This window comes from Ctenopharyngodon idella, chromosome 2 (genome assembly GCF_019924925.1).
Source record: "Ctenopharyngodon idella isolate HZGC_01 chromosome 2, HZGC01, whole genome shotgun sequence".
NCBI classification, from domain to species: Eukaryota; Metazoa; Chordata; class Actinopteri; order Cypriniformes; family Xenocyprididae; genus Ctenopharyngodon; species Ctenopharyngodon idella.
The window spans coordinates 3,019,139-3,041,711 of record NC_067221.1 but is presented as its reverse complement, the minus strand read 5'-3'; the positions used below and the strand labels follow the sequence as shown (position 1 = coordinate 3,041,711).

Sequence of the window (22,573 nt, the reverse complement as noted above, 5' to 3'; positions counted from 1 at the left end):
ACTGTTTAATTTATTTTAAGTCAACAGGGCACAAGTCACATCATTTGTAGCGCTGCATCTCCATCTGAAGAAAGATTCAGAAATGGTATTAGTTAACTGGGTTTGTATGTGTATCAGTAAAAAGAGCATTAAACTTTGAAGCATTTTAAACTTTGTGGCTATAAAAGTGTTTCATATGCTGGAATCTGACAAATCTTTGCTGTGAAACAAGACAGAAGTGAGAACAGACTAAAAAACAGTGTAACAAATTGTCATGAATGGCTGGTTGTAATGAAGCTCACGACGATGGAGAATACAATAACACTGTCTTTAATCACAAATCTAACATGTAGGAGAGATAAAACACAACCACTTCAACATAAACGACAGAACAATGAACAGACAGAACTAAGAGTTTAAATACACAGACAGAGTAATCAAGGTAAAACAGAACAGCTGCAGGAACTAATTAACAACCAAGAACACTAACTAGGGAACACACACAGACAGCAACACCATGATAATAAAACACAACAAAACTGTTACACAAATAGATTATTCTGAAATGTTACATTTATACTGGACTAATGGTACTTTTCACTAAATCTTCTTTTATTAAGCAAAATGTGTATTTAGAGATTGTAAATTACACTCTAATGACTAAATAATCCATTCATGTATCAGATTTTCTTAAATTAATAATGAAAATAGTCCATTTAAATGTTAATTTTCTATTGTTTCTATATTGATCCTATATATTCAATTAAGAGTGATAAATTCACTTATTTTTGGGAGTGAGGACGGATCCAGACTTGGATTGTAACTAGTATCCTCAAATGCTCCTGTCTTGGTTTGTTCGTTTCTATCATTAAGTTTCCATGTTTTTGCTGGTTTATTAGTGACTGTATGACATTTATTCATGATTCATTTAACTCACACATGAACTGAACATGGATTTGAGTCATTTTCTCTTTCTGTCTTCAGTCTGATTGAATGCAGTATTACAGAGAAACAGTGTGTCATCCTGACTTCAGCTCTGAAATCAAACCCGTCACACCTGAGAGAGCTGAACCTGAACTGGAATGAACTAGGAGACTCTGGAGTGAAAAACCTCAGTGATCTACTGATGAACCCACAATTCAAGCTGGAGAAACTACAGTTAGTATCATTATACTGTATTTACTGTTTAATTCATTTTAAGTCAACAGGGCACAAGTCACATCATTTGTAGCGCTGCATCTCCATCTGAAGAAAGATTCAGAAATGGTTTTAGTTAAAGGATTAGTTCACTTTCAAATGAAAATTAGCCCAAGCTTTACTCACCCTCAAGCAATCCTAGGTGAATGTGACTTTCTTCTTTCTGATGAACATAATCAAAGAAATATTAATAAATATCCTGACACATCCGAGCTTTATAATGGCAGTGAACGGGATCAATGAGTATGAGCTGAAGAAAGTGTCTCCATCCACATCCATCCAACCTGGTTGGTCGGGCTTTTTTGCAATGCATTTGCGGGTTGTTTTGAACGAGCTGTAAGCTGTGTGGAGTACGTTTATTATGGATGGATGTGGATCTTCAGCTTATACTCATTGATCCCGTTCACTGCCATTATAAAGCTCAGATGCGTCAGGATATTTATTAATATTTCTTTGATTATGTTCATCAGAAAGAAGAAAGTCATATACACCTAGGATGGCTTGAGGGTGAGTAAAGCTTGGGCTTGGAAAAGCCAACTTAAGCCGGGGACAAACTTAAAGTCGGCATGAAGCGGAAGTTGCGATTGTCTTTTCTTCTCTACTGTGACATCTGAGTGAAACGGCATCTGAAATGAGAGGGCGGTGCTTGATTTCTTACTTCGGGAATTGATTGGATCGTTGGAAGTTGGGTGTTGCTAACAAAATGGAGGCAGATCTGAATGCCTGTTTGGGAATTTCTCTCCACCGGACTCACTGCGAGCACCCTCACATTACTGTAAGAACCTTCTTTATTGAGGATGACGAGGACGATCAACGGCACTAAACAGCGAGAGAGAGACTGACTGACGGTGTGTGTCCGCCATTATAGCATGTGACAGGAAGAGACGATGAGTCGTTTTGAGGGGGAGAGCAGGTTAATGTTTTTGATTAAAGATTACGAGGGCACATGAATTTTAAAAAAATGTTGAAGTGCACGGATAAATTATTGATAATAAATACTACAATATTCCATAAAAAAATAAGAGTTGTCAATTTTGATTTCATGCGACTTTAACGATTGTAAGGCCGATTATGAATGTAAATTGATACTTATGACTGATCGCGCTCAAACGCGTCCAGTCAGAGCCAGTTGCGTTCAGTCGGCGATTACAGTCGGTGTTCAGATTCCGTGTGTAAGTATTTAAATCTGCTTCAGTCGCAGGAAACAATCGCTGTGTGTTGAGCTCAGTCTTAGGATGTTTTAGCTAGTCGTTAAATGTGTGCCCAGCTTTACTGAAATGCTGTTTAAACTTATTTTTCTGAGACTAACATTTCTGACTTTAACTCCTCCTAGAGCTTTAAAGCTAGAACTACCAAATTCGGCTCAAACCTTCAGACTGTTCTGACTTAGTGTGCTTTATCTTTTCTAACTGATCGGACTTACGGTTTTCCTAAAAATGACTATTAAAACTTGGAAAAATCCCATTGACTTTCACTGATGGAATGTTCAGATGAGCCACGACTGTTCAAACTCCAACTGACAAAATTCACATTTAAACACACTGAAGCCCATTAGACTCAATTAAACTGACATTCTGTGAACTATTTCTAATCCATTGAAACTCATTCAAACTCATTTAATCTATCTATCTATCTATCTATCTATCTATCTATCTATCTATCTCATAGCAAACCCCCAGAATACCCTAACAACCACATAGCAACACTCTAGCAACCATCCTGAATACCATGTAACATGTAGGAGAGATAAAACACAATTTTATATTAATCTAGAGTGATAAATTCACTTATTTTTGGGAGTGAGGACGGATCCAGACTTGGATTGTAACTAGTATCCTCAAATGCTCCTGTCTTGGTTTGTTCGTTTCTATCATCAAGTTTCCATGTTTTTGCTGGTTTATTAGTGACTGTATGACATTTATTCATGATTCATTTAACTCACACATGAACTGAACATGGATTTGAGTCATTTTCTCTTTCTGTCTTCAGTCTGTTTGGATGCAGTTTTACAGAGAAACAGTGTGTCATCCTGACTTCAGCTCTGAAATCAAACCCGTCACACCTGAGAGAGCTGAACCTGAGCTGGAATAAACTAGGAAACACAGGAGTGAAGCACTTATGTGACGTACTGAAGGATTCACACTGTAAACTGGAGAGATTGAGGTCAGTAACATTCTTCACATACAAGAATCAAAATGCTTAAAATCACTTTAACAGTTTAAACTAAAACACTTTATACTCAATATCTCACAATGAGTCTGAGTTCACATTATATTTGTGCAAAATTCTTCACAGTAATGATTTGTTTGTAAGATAATCTCTCTTCCTCTGTTTATGTCTTTCTAGTCTACTGGACTGTGGCATTACAGATGTTTCTTCTTTAACTCAGTCTTTGACTAACTCAAAAGCACTGCAGTTTTTAAAAGATCTTGATCTGAGATTAAATAAGATTGGAGACTCAAAGCAGCGGCTCAGAGACGTGCTACGAGACTCAAACTGTGACCTGAGGTGAGGAAACATCACTGTGATATTAAAGAGATCTTCATTTACCTCTGATATGTGAACAAACCTTTCAGATTTTCATGAAAGGAAATTATCATTAAGCTTTATTGCAACAAAGTGTTTGTGTGAGAACAAAATGTGAAGTTATTAAAATGTTCAACACAAAGGAGGAAAGAGAACAAAAGCACACTGTCACAGCTTTATTCAACAACACCTGCTTTATTAACTGTGTCAGTAGTGAATCATTTCAGTTTGAAAATAGACTTGGTCAGATTGTAGGAAAACGCTGCACTCCTGCTAAAATCAGTGCGTTCAGCTTCAGCTCACAGCCGTCCAGCCTCACATGAGAAATGTCTCTGTCTCTAGTGTGTTTTTACTTTGACAAGCAACACGTCACACTACTTTACACTCACTTTACTTTCAGTTATTTACTAAGAGCCCTACAAACATGTTTAAACTAGAGGACAAACAGCTTTAAATAAAGGATTGTGTTTTAATTCAGAATATCATTTGTATTTGCTCCCTGTGGTTTATTCATACGCCGTACACTCATTAGTTTCTTCTTTACAGTCACTCAATAGGAGTCACACCAACACAAACACACAAACAGATCAACATGATTCATGTTTTAATGTATTATATTTAAAACACAAATATCTCTGCAAGATCATGTAAAGTCAGTAATTAATCTGATTACAGGAATTTAATGTAACTTCTTTTTACTCAAAAAGCAGTGATTGAAATATAGTAACTAATTTGCACTTTGAACACTGATTGTTTTCTCTTCTGTTTCACCTTACAGAGTAGATGAAGATCAATCGCCAAACACCTCTAGTGGATTGTTTAAATCTCTGAAATCATCATGAGAGGAGCAGTAATCATCAGGTGATCCACAGAAGAGTCTCACTACTGTGCCTATGAGGAGAAATAAATGTGTGATTAATGTGTAAATGTGTTTCATACAGATGGAAGAGACTCAGACTTTACAATGAAATAAAGCAGCATGTGTGTTAGAAACATGTGATATTGAATGATTAATGTTGCTTTAGTATTCAGACAAATGATGGTTTAGTTTTATTTAAAGGAGGAACAGGAGGAAGAAGCTCAGATGAGTCTGTCAGCAGAAATCTTCAGGCTCTTCAGTATCAGGCCTACAAATATAATAATGTTTGGATTAAACTCATCCAAAATGATTAAAATGTTTATAATCATAAACGTGATTGTCAAGTATAGCACATAAATGTGTCAAAAATATGAAGTACATGTTACTTCAAACATTTACATTATCTCTCTTACATTTTATGCACAGAATATATTTGCTTATTTTTGTTATTCTGTTTTATTTTATATTAAGTTATCTATGTGTCTGTTGTTAATGCAGGCCCGGCGTCAAAGGGGGGGCTTGGGGGGGCTTAGCCCACCCTGCGATGATCTCAAGCCCCCTTTCCCAAGCCTGGCAGAAGAGAACTTAAAAACGTAATTAAATTGTACAATGTGACATAAAATGTGATGTGTAATTTCAGTTAAAAAAAATAAAAACAAAACGTTACTCATTTTAAATTGAATCGAGTTTTAATCATACCATAACCACTAAAAAAATATCAGGCAAAAATCAGACATGACTGTCAGACTGATAGTAGGCGGAGATTTGTCTCCTAGTAACGCTAGCCTATCAGGGAGCTTCTTACAATTGCGTGTGATTCATTAATGATAGCTAACGTTAGATAGATTACCATAAGGCAGTATAAAAATGGATATACGGAAATATATGACAAATCGGTCCCATAGTTTGCCAGATGCGATCGTACAGTTGCAAGCATCCAACAGCAACTCGGTAGACACGCCAGTTGACAAGACACCAACATCGATTGATCCTCTGCCCTCATGCTCCAGCTCATGCACGTCTGGACCGCCAAGAGTGCCCCTCGACCTTGGTGAGGATAAACCGAATCAGGTTAAGACGTTTTCCTCTTCGCCTTTGCTACAACCAGCATCGATCATTTGTTACATGGTATACGTCACGGGAGTGGTTGGAATACTCCGTGGAAGCAGATGCTGCATTTTGTTTTCCATGCAGGAAATACTTAATTTCTCCATCAGACTCAGCTTTCACTGTAAGGGGCTTCAGTGATTGGAAGCACGCTGTAGAGGCGGGAAAAGGCCTTAACAAACAAAAAAAGGCCTTAAAAAACAAAAGTATGGCACTCTGGAAAGAGAGAAAAACGGGCTGAAAGTGGACTTGAAATTTCCACTATGGTTAACAGTAACCAATTAGCTAGGAATCGCTACTACCTCTCTTCTGTAGTGGACATGATTGAATTTCTTGTTGTGAATCATTTGCCACTAAGGGGAAGCACAGATGCTTTTGATAGTCTAACAGAGGATGGAAGTGGACTTTTCCTTTCATTATTCGAATATACCCTCCGAAAAGACCCAGAGTTAAGGAGTGTTATGAAGACAATACCACGCAATGCAACGTACAGTTCTCACGAAATTCAAAATGACGTCATTGCAAACATGAGCAGTCTGGTGACTGAAGAAATAGTTCGAGAAGTTGCAGACTCCTGGTACACAATCAAAGTAGATGGCACACATGACCCAACTGGAATGGAAAATATTTCCATAATCGTTCGCTTTGTTAAGGACAATTATCAAGTCACAGAGCGACTTCTTTCCATGACAACAACTGAAAAAGGGGATGCCCAGACCCTGACCCACACAATAATTACAGAGCTTGAAAAGAACGGGCTCAGTACTTCTAAAATATTTAGCCAGGTGTATGACGGGGCCTCTCTCATGTCTGGAAAAAATGGAGGAGTACAGAAAATTTTGCAGGACAAATTAGGAAGAGTGATTCCGTATGTGCATTGCTTCAATCATCAGCTCCATCTTGTGGTAGTTCATGCAATATCCACAGAGCCTGCGGTTGAAGACTTCTTTAATGTGTGTAATTTGCTTTATAAATTCATAAAGAAGCCAACCGTTGCCGTCTTGTACGGAGGGCAGCAACTTAAGAGATTACTTGAACAGCGATGGACAGGGCATCTTCAAACGGTAAAAACAATTCTGAATTCTTTTCAAGACATCACTGAATTGTTAGCCGTGATCAGTGGAAACCGCAGATACGAGATGGAGGTGCGCATGGAAGCAGCTGGCCTGATTAGGGAAGTATCAGAGACGAGCTTCAAGTTCATTGCCCACATGGTGTATAAGATTCTACAGCTGCTTGATGCTCCAAACAAACTGATGCAGTCAGAGGACATGGACCTTCTAAGTGCTGTCAAATTAGTTACATGTGCTTCAGAATGCCTTACGAATTTGCGCAGTGAATCTGACTTCTTAGAGCTGTGGGAGAAGGCTGACGAGACTGAAATGCCAAGACCCCCCAAACGAAAGCGCACCATCAACAAAGGCCTTCAAGATTATCTGCTGGAGGAAAGCATTGGCCAGGCTCAAGGTGATTTGGGAAATCAAGAAGAGCTCAGACGATTATACTACAGTACTTTGGACGCAGTGCTTGCAGAAATCTCGAGCGTTTCGAAGAAAGAAATAGCAAGTTAATTGAAGCTCTTTCAGCTTTTGATCCACAGTATGACAGCACTTTCTTGAATGCGCAACTCGTACAAGATATGATGAACTTAACTAATTCGGAAGTGATTCATTCAGAATTTGTTGTGGCCCGTCAATTCCTGTGTAAAGTACTGGCTAGCTCGATTTCTAGTGGCGAGAAATTAACTCTCAAACAAATACTCCAGGAGCATCATACCACGCTTGAAGCTATGCCTAGTGTACTCGCCGCAATGAAATGTGCGCTGACATTTGGAGCTTCTACAGCTACGTGCGAAAACTCATTTTCTACTCTGAAAAATGTGTTCACGGACAATCGAAGGAGCATGCTACATCAGCGAAAGGCACATTTAGTGCAACTGGCATTTGAAAGAGACTTGACAAGAAAATTTCGGGATGAATGGAAAGATGCTCTACTGAGAAGGTTCAACGAGAGTAAGCGCCGCAGACTCCAGCTGTTCTAGCAGGTTGGTGTTATTTTATTTATTATATAATGCGTTCATAATGTTTGTTTATAATGTCATCTTATTTGAATCCTGACTTTTTAAAAAATGTTTGCGTAAAGTTTGAACCAGTTCTGATGTGCATCGGGCCAGTGCAAAATTATAATACATTTTTCTTCTTTGCGAATAGTGACATAGCAGAAGGGATAGCCCCCCCTGGTAAAATGTCCTTGCGCCGGGACTGTGTTAATGTACAGATATACAGTATATTGTCTTTGTTCTGTGGATGGAGTCTCTTCTAGTCAGACCAACTAAACATTTTACCAGTTAACAGCATTTGTGTGTCTTTCACTTGCTCTGGTCTAGATTGTCCAATGCATTTTGTTTAGCAATTATAATTTCACCACATTTACATTCACATGCAAATAAAATCATACATATAAAGTTCAGAACAATTGTTTTTGTTTGAAAAGTTCACTTGTCTGTTGTATTATTGAAGCTACATGAGCAGATGCAGAGAGATTCTCCTTAAATAAAGGTGAAGTTGTAGATGTTAAACATAAAATCATATGAGCGATCTTTAGGATTGTTGGAGAAGAAATCATGCTGGGCTGCGTTTCTCTAAGCATTGTGAGCCTCCAGCTTCCAGTATGAATGAAACAGAAATGACATGAGAATGTTTAGCTCTCCATCTTGCTAAGATCGCCTCATTTTGGGTAAAAATAGAAAAATAATAATACTAAAGTACTTTGTAACGTAGTAACTTGAGTAGTTTTTCCAGCAAACTACTTATTTACTCTTACTTGAGTCAAATTATTTTTCAGTACTTCTTGTACTCAAGTAAATTATTTCTTAAATAGCAATACTTTCCCAGGGTCTCTAATACAGACTACCTTCTGTCCTCAGTAAAGTGTAAACTACACAAGTCTGGGACCTTGATTAATACAAATTTCAATTGCTAGCTCATGTTTCCATTTGAAAGAGTTTTCTGTCTTGGTCTGAGTATTTAAAGAGATGTTGCAGGAGGCTCAAGGCGCAATTCTGTAATCAGATCAGCCCGTAACGCAGCGTCTTCCAGACACTCAGCGTTATGTGTTTTCCAGATGTCAGGTACATCTTTTACTCTATTTCTGAGCATTTGATGTTTTGTATCAATTATCTTTGAATTATGTAATTGGGATGATACATTTACCCTGACTAATAATAAATTGTTACCTTTGGATTTATTCTGACTTACTCTGAAATTTTTGACTCAAGTAGATTAAGTGAAGGCTTATGTTACTGCAAATCTGCGTCCAGGGTTAAGTACATACTAGGGGCCTCATTTATAAAATGTTACGCAGAAACCTTCCTAAATTTGATCTTACGATCATTTCTCAGATGTGCGTACGTGTGATTCATAGAATGAACGTACACACAGAAAACAAGCATACGCCTCTCTTTCAGATGTGAAATCTATAAATCGCAATTGATCTTGAACTTGGGCGCAGCTGAATGGTTTCAGTTCTCCGCATTGTAAACAACACCTAATTAATGTAATTTACATATAAAAGATCACCACACATCATCCAAATCCTTTCGTTTAGAATAGCGAGCTGCAAGAATAGCTTAGATTTCCAAAAACCTTTAAGCGTACACACACTCTAAGATCAAATCTGTGTGTGCACACGCTTTAAAAATGAGGCCCTAGATCTCACGTTAGATGGAGCATAAGGCACATCAGGTGGGATTCTAGATCTCTGACTAACTGCTCGACTTTAGTTAAGCTGTTATGCAGTCGCTTATAGGGGGCTACATGGGTACCTTTTAACAATAGCAAGCATGGGCGGCATTGTTAAATTGCTTTAGCCATAACCTCTGACTAATGACTGGACTGATAAGTTTGTGACCGTGAGACCCGCGTTAAACCGCCGTCACGAGGCTCTCTAAGCGACATAGATTCCTAATGAACGGCACAATAAGACTAAAGAGTTAAATAGCATTATCAGATTTCTAGATAAATTATTATATAGTCAATAATCAATTGGCATTCTAACCTAAATTCGAGGTCATAATAAAATGGAGTCAGATAATAGTTTAATTGGAATTAAACTATATTGCCACGCTGAAAAGATCGAACGCACAAGAAACCTTCCCTGCCCCTATGGGAAACCGTCGTTGGGCTGATTGGGCGGGCCTTACACAATTGTGTTACATGGTGGTCTATGGATCTGGCTCTTCCTCTGTCAAAATGGAGGGGTTGAGGGTCTGTCCAAATAAATTTCCCCTTTTCCACTTGACGAAGTTGAATGCACTTCAAAATGGCAACAGGGATTCCCCCAAGGGGAAGTTAAACATTATTGCTATGACATGGAAGAAAGCAGAGAAACAGGGAAGGTGAATTCAGGTCAGGATAAGGACTTCTGTATTTTGGGAATATTTTGGATACTGGAGCGATGAGAGCCAGGTAATTTGCAAGACCTGTCAAACTATTGTTGCGGCAAAACAAAGAAGGGGCCATTCCCACACACAACACATTTCTTGTGGTTAAAAACAGACATGTATTTTAAAAGTTGAACTTCTTTTACCTTTACCATGTAAAATGGCGTGTCATGCACAAGATGGTGCAAAAGACACAAGCGCAACAATTAAAAGAAGTCCGTCTAGCATGTTTAACTAGAAAAACAATAGCACGTGAACAAACATCAAAAAGAGTTTAAAAAGGCATAAAGAAATAACTGATGCCAACACGTATCATTTATGCAAAGATATGGTGTCCGCAAATTTCTTCATTAAAGCCTGCTTACAAAAAAACAACACAGACAAGAATGTTTGTAGGGAAATATAGTTTCAAAATCGTGATTAAAATCAAAATTGGAATATGGATCAAAACATTGTGATTGAGATTTTTTGTCCATAATTGCACAGCCCTGGCCAGTATGTGCACTTACAGTCTTGTGGATTTACAGTGGCTGTCTCGTGTGAGTGATCATGAAGTCCACAAGACTGTAGGGTGTCCCATTTTGTCATTTTAGGTTTCAGAAGGGTGCTTGCGAACGCCTCCTTTGTGGCCGATATGCACCTTCAATGCGCACTTTTACAGAGCCTGTGAGCTTCACAGCAGACTTCTACCCGACAGTCAACGCAGCATTACATCACGAACGTGTGGACTCAGAGGAAGATCGCAAGTGTTTAGGGTGCCATTTGGGACAGGGCCATAGAAATGAACGAAGTACTGTAAACTGAATCCTACCTGTCGCAAAATTACCAGTAACTTTTAAAACAGCATTTTTTTCTGGTGTAAACTCAATATAGCTCACTTCAAAATAGTGTACATTATAGATCAGATGACAGGCTGTCAATATATTAAGTGATTTGTTTCTCCACAAAAGCAGTTTATTCAATGTACTGAAGCCTCTTCTCCATTGACATCTGTTAAATCCCTATTAGTTTAGGGGGATCACAGGGACGTCAACAAACCAGAACAGAACTAATTAGAACAACCTTCTACAAAACAGAAGGAGACTTAAGCAGACCATCAACAAAGCTTGAGCATAAGTAAAGCTTTACTGAAAATAAATTAAACGTATTTACATATTTACAGAAAAATCAAACAAAAGAAAAAGCACAAAAAGGTGAAAAGGGAACAAGAGTGTTGCCAACAAAAAGAAAAAGAAAATCTTACTGAAAACAAAACACAAAATAAATCTGCCTACTCTAACTAAAACAAAACTTACAACTGGTGGCAACCACTTCTTGCCTGATGTTACTAGACAGAGTTGAGGTCTATGTGTTGTGACATGTAGGGCCCCTAACCTGTTCCCAATTCAAAAATAAAGCAAAGAAAAAAAACTGAAAAGCTTTACAACAAAAACCACAAGCAGAACAAAAGAGTCTTCTTCTATGTATCGGCCATCTTGGGTTTTTATAGGCTTTGGTAATCTCAAGTCTCTGTGTGTGATTGGCTAATCACAAGGCAGGCAGCAATTGGCTGGAACAACTGCAAACGGATGAACCAATAGAGGGCAGACTCCTGCAACAGAAACACACAGAACGTGTGATTTTTTTTCCCAAACCAGGGGCACGTTCAAGCTCAAACCGGTGCACAACATTTTGCTACGGTTTCCGGGTTGAACGACATGTTTCCTGGAAACGGTGTGCAACGGGGTTTGAGATACATTTTCTCTTGTTTGGTGGGTGTGTCAAAAATGTCAGCCCAATCAGCAGCAACATGTATATAAACCACGCGGTATTAAAGAGACAGCAATGGGTCCAAGTAAAGTCGTTTACAAATGTGTCCGCTGCAGCTCGCTATACGCAACAATTGAAGATATTAGAAGACACATGATTGTCGTAAGAGTTTTATAGTAAAAATATAGCATATCAACATGATGATGTAGCTGTTTATATTTTTGCTTCATTGCAAGGCAAGTTTATTTATATACAAAATTTTGCAGTATTAAACACATATTTATACCGATTTCATCAGGCTCTGAAAATTCTTCACAAAGAACACAAAGAATGTCCTTCTCAGCTGCCATAGTTGCAATTCTTGCGTCATCAGAACAGCACCACCGTTTCCGTTAAAAAACGTTTTTTGTCGGGACTGAACGCAGCCCTGATTTCACCAAGTGCAACATGTTTCTGGATCAACATTTCAATCAACCAATCAGATTTGAGGGACAAGTTTACCGTTTATAAGTTTAGGCTTACAGTCAGAGTTAGGTGCTTCTACATCAGTGTTATTCACTATCATTTCCCTCTGATTTTGAGCTTTGTTGTAAAGTTGTGGTTTGTGATTTTTTTTTTAGTAAAAATTTTCATAGGGTTGAACTATAATCTCTAAATTTTCATGAAAAAGATGATGATGGACTTGATCAAACTGAGCTCAACAGACTTCATGATCAAAGGAAACATTGTAAGTTCATTAAAAAGTAAAATGACAAGTTAAATGAAGCTGAACTCGATTGAGTGTTATTTGTTGCAAATCTACATTTATTTCTGAATTTGTATATTCCTATTCTTTTATTTGTGCATTTTTTTATTTGGATTCTTTTAATTGTGGCATATTTCTTTGTCTATATGTTCATACTGAAGATAAAAGAACAAAATGAATAAAAAATATTAAAATGACTCACCAATAAATATGCAGCAGAATTTGTCCATTTCTCTTAAATAAACGTACATTTTGATAGACAAATAGGCTAAATAAACAAAACATACATGCATAAAATATGTGGATGAGTGAAAACATCTACTTTATGATTTATTTGTTGATTTTGGCAGATCTGCTCCTCTTACCACACAGTAATTCAACTCCAGTGAAGCTCCATCTACAGCAATTCACCAATAATATTTCCATCAGTCTACAAGTACTGACGGGAGAAGCTCTTCGAAAACTCTGAATCACTTGAACCAATTGACTCACAAAATGATTCACTGTTTCGAAGCGCACGAAACGCCTCACGCTGACAACACCTGCTGGTCAAATCTGTGTAAATGCAACGAAAACGTCTCAGTCCGTCTCCGACCGCGCCGCGCCGCCAGGGCAGGGACCGGCCCTCGTACAGCAGGCACTCGAGGTCACAGTAACCACAACACTTACCATGCTTTTAATGCCTAATAATGTAAAATCCAAAAATTGTAAGGTAAATCAGCACTTTTTTCCTATATATAATCCTATATATTATATATAATGATATTATATATAACACTTTATCAAACATTTTATCAAGCATTTGTTAGAGCATAGTCTCAAAGTCTTAATAATTCACAAGATTTAACTAGTTGTCAAATTCATATAATATTTGTACATATTCATATTTATACTCATACATAATCCAGCAGGCTTTTACTCCTGCTGCTGTCATTGGCTACTGCCTCAATTCCTGTACATATTTATGGAGATATTTGTAAATCAGTTGTGCCCCTTCTTGGAAAGTAGTGGGATGTCCCACACAGTCAGAAAGTTTATATTAATTTCATTGTATTCTTCAAAATGATTGTAAATTGGGCCCCGTCTGTTCATGTCACATGATACATGATGTCTCTCCGCACCTCATAACCTCTGCTTGTAAGAGTGGAAATGCTAATTTGATTCTCACATAGGTGTTTCGGGTCACAGACTTGCTTTTATTTTAAATTGAATAAATATTTTTTGCAGAAAAAGAGTGGATCTGAAAGAAGTAAACAACACAAGCTGCTGGAGAGAACAGCACCTGACATTAGAAATAACGCTCTAAAATGAGCAGCTAAACCTTTACATGCTTTAACAAGTTTTTATTTTTAACTTCTTAGGAAAGAGGAATGTCAATTTGTTCTAGAATAAATTGAGATTTTAAAGTGAACATTACTTGTAAGCAAACAGAAATAATCTCTAAAGCCTCTGAAGATGGTCTCAACTCCACTAGATCAAAACAGCTTCAAAATGAATCAAATATAAAATGCTTCCTCAGGTCAGGTCAAGTAATATATAGTGTTTTTGGGTGAAGAACAGTTAATTGATTGACGTCTGTAGGTGTCAACAACACTGTCTATGACATGCAGAAATCACATACTCTGGGTGGACTTATAAACGTGTTAAGATAAATAAATATATATTAAATTAAAAATTATAGATATTCCATATTTTTATAGATATAGAGAGCCTGTCTTTAGAGGCCGTCAAAAATTTGGACACAAGAATTTTCTAATGAATTTCGCTTTTTTTTTTTCTTTGAAAGTAAAAAAATAATTGAAAACAAACAAACAAAAAAATAATAAAAAGGTTAAAACATGTATGTTTCACTGTGGATTTCAGATATATCTCAGAAGAAAACAGCAGACGGATCCTCAGTGTTGTGAGAGAGAGTTTCATATGGGCTGCACAAGATGGTGTCTGTGATGTTTATTTCCCCTGTGTGTTTCTATAAATTACTGCATTTATTTTTGTGCAAGTGTGAAGTTGTCTTGGTTTTTTTCTGTATCTGTTTGTATAAAGAAGGATAAATGAAAGTCATAGCCAGAAGGTGTTTTCCATAGCCAATACTTGGCTTAGCCTCGTTGTTTGTTTGTTTATAAATACTGCTGCCTGTTGCCAGCATATTTGAGGTCTAAATCAACTTTAGATGGTAAGAAACCAACAAACAGAGTGTATAGTAAAAGAGCTATGACCCCACCTGCGGCCATCTTGGTTCCACTGCGTGCGGAGTCTGCTGCCTTTCATGACATGTTTGTCGTAAGAGTTTTATAATAAAAATATAGCATATCAACATGATGTAGTTGTTTATATTTTTGCTTCATTGCAAGGATCTTTCTTTTCCATGAAAGATCGAAGTAAAACATTCACAATAATAATTTGCATCTTTCAAGATCAAGTGTCATTACAAAAACAAAGTACACAAGTCACTAACCTAATCCTTCAGTACCTCACATGGATACTGCCTCTCTCCCAAAAATCAAACAGTATGAGGAAAACTTTATTTTTGTTGTTTGTTTTTTGATGTGAACATTGTAGCGTTCAGATGCAGGTGCCATGGTGAAGGGTTTTCTTTGACCATTTTTTTCAGGCTTCTGAACATTTATCATTAAAAAGAAAATCATGAACTGTTCAAAAAGTACTGAACATGTGTCTGTTCATATTTAAAATACATTTGAATCGTGCCATTCATTTGCTCAACAAGGCCATTAGACTGGGGATGGTACGGAGAACAGAGACTCCTGGTGATGCCCAGTTTCTCACACAGGCTAAAATTGACCTTTGGGAGAAAAAAAAAAAATGCATTTTCATGTCGTTATATCAATTTATTTGAACTTGATTTGTTTTTAAATAACCCTGTTTACAAACTCTCTTCCCTAATCTGTTAAAAGTCACTTTGGTGCTCCAAATTTGTTTTTGAGAGGATAGGCTTTAGACCACTTGGTACAATAGTCCACCATAACACATATATACTGGTGGCCATTTTCACTCAGCTTGCCTACAAGATCCATCCCAAATAATTCCAGTGGTACTGTGTCCTGAAATGGGAATCTGTGTTTTAAATATTCAGGACTAAGGCTATAACGTCTTAAAAGTATGTTAATATAACATACTTTCTCCTTTATTGATTTTTTTCTGGTCTGACACTGAGCTGTCTGAAAGAAGAGAGGTGGGTCATGAGCATTTTAATGTAATATTGTAAACAACAACAACATCTAATATGGCATGTTTAACAATGAACTTACCCACTTGCGGATGTCCTGCTCCATGCCAGGCCATTAAAATCTAGGGATAATGGCATGTAAGTTTCCTCAGTGTCCTCCAAGAGGATCTGTGTGGAATTCCTCAAAGATATTGTGTTCCTCCTCAGGTGAAAGGACAACTTCAGTCAAACGCTGACTCTCGTCTTTTTCTTCTGATGTAATGCAGTTCTCCATCTGATGGAATCATGTTATATTAGTAAATAAAGCTCACAGTTGTATTTCCTTTTTGTGGTGTGAAACAACTTAACTCACCATTACCCTTCAGTGTGAAATTTTCACATTGTCTCTTTATATAATGGTGCTGGATATTGGTTATCCTAAAAAAGTTTGATTTGATTTGATTTACTTGGATCTATTTGCCTTGGCAGGATGGCTTAGTAACAGTGATGCCAGTGATGACACTGAATTTATAGACCTTTTCATCTGTTCCTAATTATTAGCAGGCAAAATCATTGATAGCACATAATGTGATGAATTAGGTAGGAAAGAGAATATGTTAATGAGGTTGGTACCACTCAAATGAAATTAACTAGCATAATTCAAATTTATATTATGTATAAAGAGACCCACAACTTTTAATTTTATCTGATAAAACTGACAGACTGATAGTGATGTATACTGTCTTTTAGAATATTAATCATATTTGTAATTATTCATCATCACTGTATGATAATATGTTCTGCTTATTTCAGTCATGAAAAGTTGTGGTTGCCACTGAGTGGTTTTCACAGGACTTTAATACAAAAGACCGTATGGAAGCTGGAAAAAACGTCAGTAAGAAAGATCCTACAGCATGGTTCATTTTTAATTGTTAAACATTTGTAAAACACTTAATTATGTCTCACTGAAAATATAAACATGCCATATGTGATACACGAATTGTGGAAAAAATACCATCCTGTGTTCATCATACATAATAAAGAGTTTGGCTTTGAATCCTGCACATGTTTTCAACTGTCAGGAACACAAGTGGTCTGGTTAGAGATCAGTGTGTAGTAGGTCAAATGAAAAGCTGGAGTCATGAACTCAGAGAATTTACTGAAGATAAAGTGCAAGTAGTTCTGTTAAGCTATTTGAATCATTTAGAAAAAAAATAAAACAATATCTGAAACATTGTGCTCTTATAATTCCTAAGCCAATGCAAAATGTTGATTTCAAATCAGTCATAAATCCAGGATGAAACTTCTTAACCAAGATGAACATTCCTGGAGTCCATTGGTAAAGTCACACACCTGCATAATACCAAACAAGCCCTGCAATCACAACATTAAAAGAACAAGCATTCTTCCCTCTTCAAGGTTGAGTTTCATCAAAACCCACAAAAATCTTAGCTTCATTCAACTAGAACAAAAACAACAGGATAGAATACTTTCACACAGAGCAGAATCTAACAGTGCATGAGATAGTTACCTTCATATCACCTTACTTTTCAGCTAAGAGTAGTGATGGGAGATTTCGAAACACTACTTCATGAAGCTTCGAAACCTTTATGAATCTTTTGTTTCGAATCAGTGGTTCAGAGTATCAAACTGCCAAAGTCACTTGATTTCAGTTGATTCGAAGCTTTGAAAAGTTAGTTAATTCTCCCATCACTAGGGCTGCATCCGAAACCATATACTTCCTTACTATATAGTAGGCGAAAAACAGTATGTGACAAAAAAAGTTTGTCTGAATTCACAGTACTCCTAAAAGAGTAGGCAAAAAGTACCCGGATGATTCTGAAGTGAGTGGCTGTGTCTGAAATCGCTCCCTATACCCTTAAATAGGGCACTATTTGAGGGGATAGACATTTGTAGTGGTGTCCGAAACCATAGTGAACGATGTTGAGTTCACTCATTCAATCCCACAATGCACCGCAATAACGAGTTTACAACCGAGAATACCCATAATGCACTGTGAGGCACGTGCCCGCAGCTGAATCAATCACTCATTCATTTTCCAAACCGCGCTGGTCCAGCATAATATCATACAGCTATAAATTCCTTTTTAATTGATAATTAAATTGTTTAATTAAGGTTTGTACATGCTAGTTTCCATGGCAGAGTTCAACATAAATATTCATTACTACTGGATCTGCCAGTTTGCTACGTTTCAAATGATTATTAAACAGCAGCACAAACTATGTGAAATTGGCAGCCCAATTCGACAGTGTGGCGATTGTAGTACATCCAGATTACATTCATACACACATCTCATACTATATCATACTTTCTGTAATTACTCATTTAAAATTGGATGCAGTCTAAGAGCAGACGTGGACAGAGTAAAATAAGCCAAAGTACTTCTATGTTTTTATATGAGAGAATAGACCAATTAATACGATTATATGTAGCCTACAAATCAATTACGACTTGTTAATAAAAACGTAAAGGACTTTGCATGCCTACTGCTAATTTAACTTTATTTGGTTGACGACACAACTCTGTTTTTGAAAAATAAAGATCAAGTTTCTTTAGCCTTAAATATAATTAATCTCTTTTCATCTGCTTCTGGCTTAGTTCTTAATATTCACAAATGTGAACTATTATCTATCAAACATTCGACTGATGTTAAAATTTGTGACATTCCAGTTAAATCCGAAGTTAAATACTGGAATAATTATTTGAAAAGATCAGAAAAAAAGATCAAAACTTTACTTTGAACCTCTTTATTCTTGCTGTCCAACGTAAACTGAACTCCTGGTTACAGCGTGATTTATCTATAACAGGTGGAGTGTTGCTCTCTAAAGCAGATCGGGTTATTTATCCCGCGATGGCTCTGGATGTTTCTGTGGAGATTTGTGGAATGCTGGACAAAATTATAGTAGACTTTGTTTGGAAGTCTAAAGTCACTTAAATAAAAAGAGTGTTATGATAGCTGATCGGGCAATGGGTGGTTTCAAGTTAGTGGACGTTTCCACTCTTAATAATTCTTTCAAGATTAAATGCCATTGTTTTTGGTGCAGTTCCTGATTGTGTCGAATCTTTAGTCAGTTCTGTCCCTAAAGGTCCTTTATGCTCTCCTCCTATTTTTGACAGCACAAATCTATTTGTTGATCAATGTCTTCTCAGCAGTTTGTCAAACAAAAAAAAATTGCTCAATTCTTAACAGAAATCAGATCTGTTTACCTGCTTGTGTAAGCTTTTGGAATAACAAATTTAATGATATAATTTGTGAAGATTTTTGGCTTCTTCGGCAAAAATATCTTTTATCTAGTAAAGCTGTTGAAGGCTCTATTAAAATTATTCACAACTGCTACCCAGTTAATTATAAACTAGCTAAATTTAATAATAATATTTCCCCCTTGTGCTCTTTTTGTCATCATTTTGAAGAGATGATTAACCATTTGTTTTGGGACTATGTGTATTGCAAAGTATTTTGGGTTGATTTTTCAAACTTTGTTAAAAGATATCTATCGTCTAACTTCTGTATAAGCCCAAAAAATGTGTTTTTTGGTGTGTCTCTGAATTTAGACCCTTCTCATTTTAATTTTGTACTTAATTTACTTTTCTTTCTTGCCAAATTTTATATTCACAAATGCAAATTCTCTAAGAAAACTATTTTTAAGAAAGATTTTGATTTAGATCTAAACTCTTTAAGAAATTCTAAAAATTATATTGCATGTCAGACTTACAGTTTAAGTTACAGTGTAATACATTTGGCCTAATTTAATATGCTTTTTTTTTTTTTTTTTTTGTGACCCTCATCTTTGTTCTGTTTAGTGTTGTTAAATATTGTTCGTTGCTGTTTGTCTTGTATTTGTTGTTACTGCATAATAAAACTTTTTTTTTTTTTTTTACTTCTATCTTAACTATATCTGTTGGTTTCTGTGATTAGAAGACATGACAACACACTACAGACACAATATGATTCACTATGTTGAAAAGAAAATACAGTTTTACTTAAGTGTGCTGACAAGTCTGATCATCCACTGAAATAAAAGACTTTTATTGAAACTGAATGTTCCATGTTAACATGGGCGTGGTTTGTGATCGTGACAGGAAAGTATGGTGAAGTTCCTTGAAACGGCATCAAAAAAAAAAAAAAAAAAAAAGAAGAAGAAGAAGAAGAAGAAGAAGAAGAAAGCATCAAATACGCAGGAACAGACACTGCGAAATCAAAACGCTTTATTATGCATACCAGTGTATACAATTGGTGAAACATACGTTTTTTAATCTATGATCCGTGAAATATCACATGTGTCGAATCTGTCGCAGTCTAACATCTGCTGGAAATCCAGGTAAACATCTGCGTGCACGCGCATGTCCGTATATGACCTCCAGATGATCCATATCACCTGTTGATACTCCGAACAGACGAAGAATCTTCCAGAAATTACAATCTTTTGAAAGCCACGGATGCTAAAACATGAAGAAAGGGTTACTGAGAAAGAGTTATCGAATTTTCTAAAGGTTTCTGAAGGTTTTCTCCCATTTTCTCTTCTGTTTTAGGCTGTTGATTTTGTGACGCGAAATCGAAAGTATTTTTGAACCAGACATTTACAGTAGACATGTAGATGAAGCCTAACGTGAATGCGTTTATTATTATTATTTTTGTCAAAGAACACAAATCTGTTATTATTAAATTTAATATTTCAGTTCATTATAGCAATTATGATCAGTAGTTATACAGTGTGACCATTATAATTCAGGTTACTTTTACTAAATCAATTATTTTAGGATCATTTGAAAGTAATGAATTCAACCATCATTGTGAACTTGAAGTAATGATTAAATGACAAACGATTCAGCAATTAAAGATTGTGAAAATATGATTGAAATGATATTAAACTGCAATAGAGAATAAAACAAATTAGACAGTGAGAAATTTCTGTTTTCCATTGAATTCATATTTAGAGTCATGAGTCAGTTAAACTCATTAAACAATCTGAAATTATTAAGACCATTCAGTTATTTTACATGACAATATATTTGTAACTCACTTTATTTTATTCATTGTTTTTGCTGTTGTTTCTAACTCATCATTCTTCATTATTTTCTTCAGTAACTGCCATGTTCTTCATCTCTGTAAAATCTTGTCATTTCCAGGTCCTGCTGAACGATTGATTGTTTTCTCAAACCAGTGCTGATCAGAGGAGCGAGGAAAGGACTCTCTCTCTAAGATGAGTCTCTCAGAGAAACACAGGTAAGACTGCGTCTGTTTCACACAATCATTTTAAACTCTACTGGAGTTTGTTTTTTCCTGTGAATAACAAAACTTTAATCATTGTTTTATATTTCTTCAATTTTGAACTTCTTAAATTAACTCTGACATTGTCTATAAAACCTTGTTTGTCACAGGACTCTATAGACAATATCACAGTTAATAATTTGTTAATTTCCTTCTAGACGCGACCACACTGAATTAATCCAAATACATGACTTTGGTTTTTAGATCATAAAATTATTGACAGACATTAGGAAACAACTATACACTTAATTTAATTGAAGTATGCTAACAAAACTGTGTCACACACACATTTCTGCTCTCCATTTCTGTCAATAAACAAAAACTTGACATGTTCTCTTAAATCAGAGTCAAGTATTTTTTAAATCATCAACATATTTAATCTCACTCATGTACATTAAAGAAATCGTTAATCCATTGTGAGCCGGTAAAATAAACGATTGTTAACTATAAAACTAAATTGTGTGAGTGTGTGCATTTCTGTGGAGGATTAGATAAAGACACGGATGTGTTTCAGACACAGTTGAACCTCCTTTACTAAAGTGTTTTTCTCTCTGTTCTTTGTGTCATTAGTGTAAGATCAGGATCACATGTGTCCAGCTCTGTGTCTCTGAGGAGTGATCAGTCAAAAGGAAATGTACCAAACTTCAGTGAGAAAACACCATCATCTAATAAAAGGTATTTTGTGTGTTTACTTTATAGTGTTGCATTATTTGTCCACAGTGGTGTATGTGATTGAACTTGACTGAATAAAATCATAATTCAATTCAATTCACATTTATTTGTATAGCGCTTTTCACGATACATATCGTTTCAAAGCAGCTCCACAGGGAGTGCATGTCAGCATTACAATTTAGAGTGATCTGTTATCAGAGTCGACTGTGTCCAAATTATGTAATTTCAGAAATGTACATAAATAATCACGCAGTTATCTAACAATGTAATAATGTAGGCTATTTAATTTACAGTCACTGTTAAGAAATTAATTTAAGGTAGAAACAATGAGCTCATGGAAGTAATGAATACATGTTAATAATAATTAGGATATATAGAAACTTCTGGAATGTGCATGTTGATCCAGAGTTTGCTTCATCTGAAGTCCTCGCAAGGTTTGGCGCCGTCTCTTCACAGGTGTTGGTCATCTGAAGTCTTCATAAGACACAATAAAACTCAATTCCTGGGAACCTTATGGATCTCATTCCAGTAACACAATTACACAGTGTTTTTTCAATTACTTTGTGTGATTAGAGTAAGATCAGGATCACATGTGTCCAGCTCTGTGTCTCTGAAGAGTGATCAGTCAAAAGAAGGTAGAACCAGACTTCAGTGGGGAAAAACCATCATCTAATAAAAGGTATTTCATGTTTCTAAGTTTTGGTCACACGTTGACTGTGTTAAAAAAGTTGTATCAGTGAATATCAATCATGGAACATTTTTAGATCAAATATTTATCATGTTTTCAAGTTATCAAGTTTTCATGGCTAATGTTTTTTTTTTTTTCTAGCTTTCTGTAATATTTT

At 36.2% G+C, this 22,573-nt stretch overlaps 2 protein-coding genes across 2 annotated transcripts in view; both read left to right on the top strand.

Annotated features, from left to right (window-relative positions):
- The window catches only part of LOC127522225 (uncharacterized), an 884,749-nt gene that overhangs the window by 703,378 nt on the left and 158,798 nt on the right, over positions 1 to 22,573 (top strand). The window contains exon 80 of the mRNA XM_051911962.1: positions 964 to 1,137. Coding sequence (XP_051767922.1) covers positions 964 to 1,137 — 174 coding nt within the window. The remainder of the gene's footprint in view (positions 1 to 963; positions 1,138 to 22,573) is intronic.
- Positions 1 to 22,573, top strand: part of LOC127498572 (NACHT, LRR and PYD domains-containing protein 4C-like) — a 68,029-nt gene that overhangs the window by 38,883 nt on the left and 6,573 nt on the right. The window lies entirely within an intron of this gene.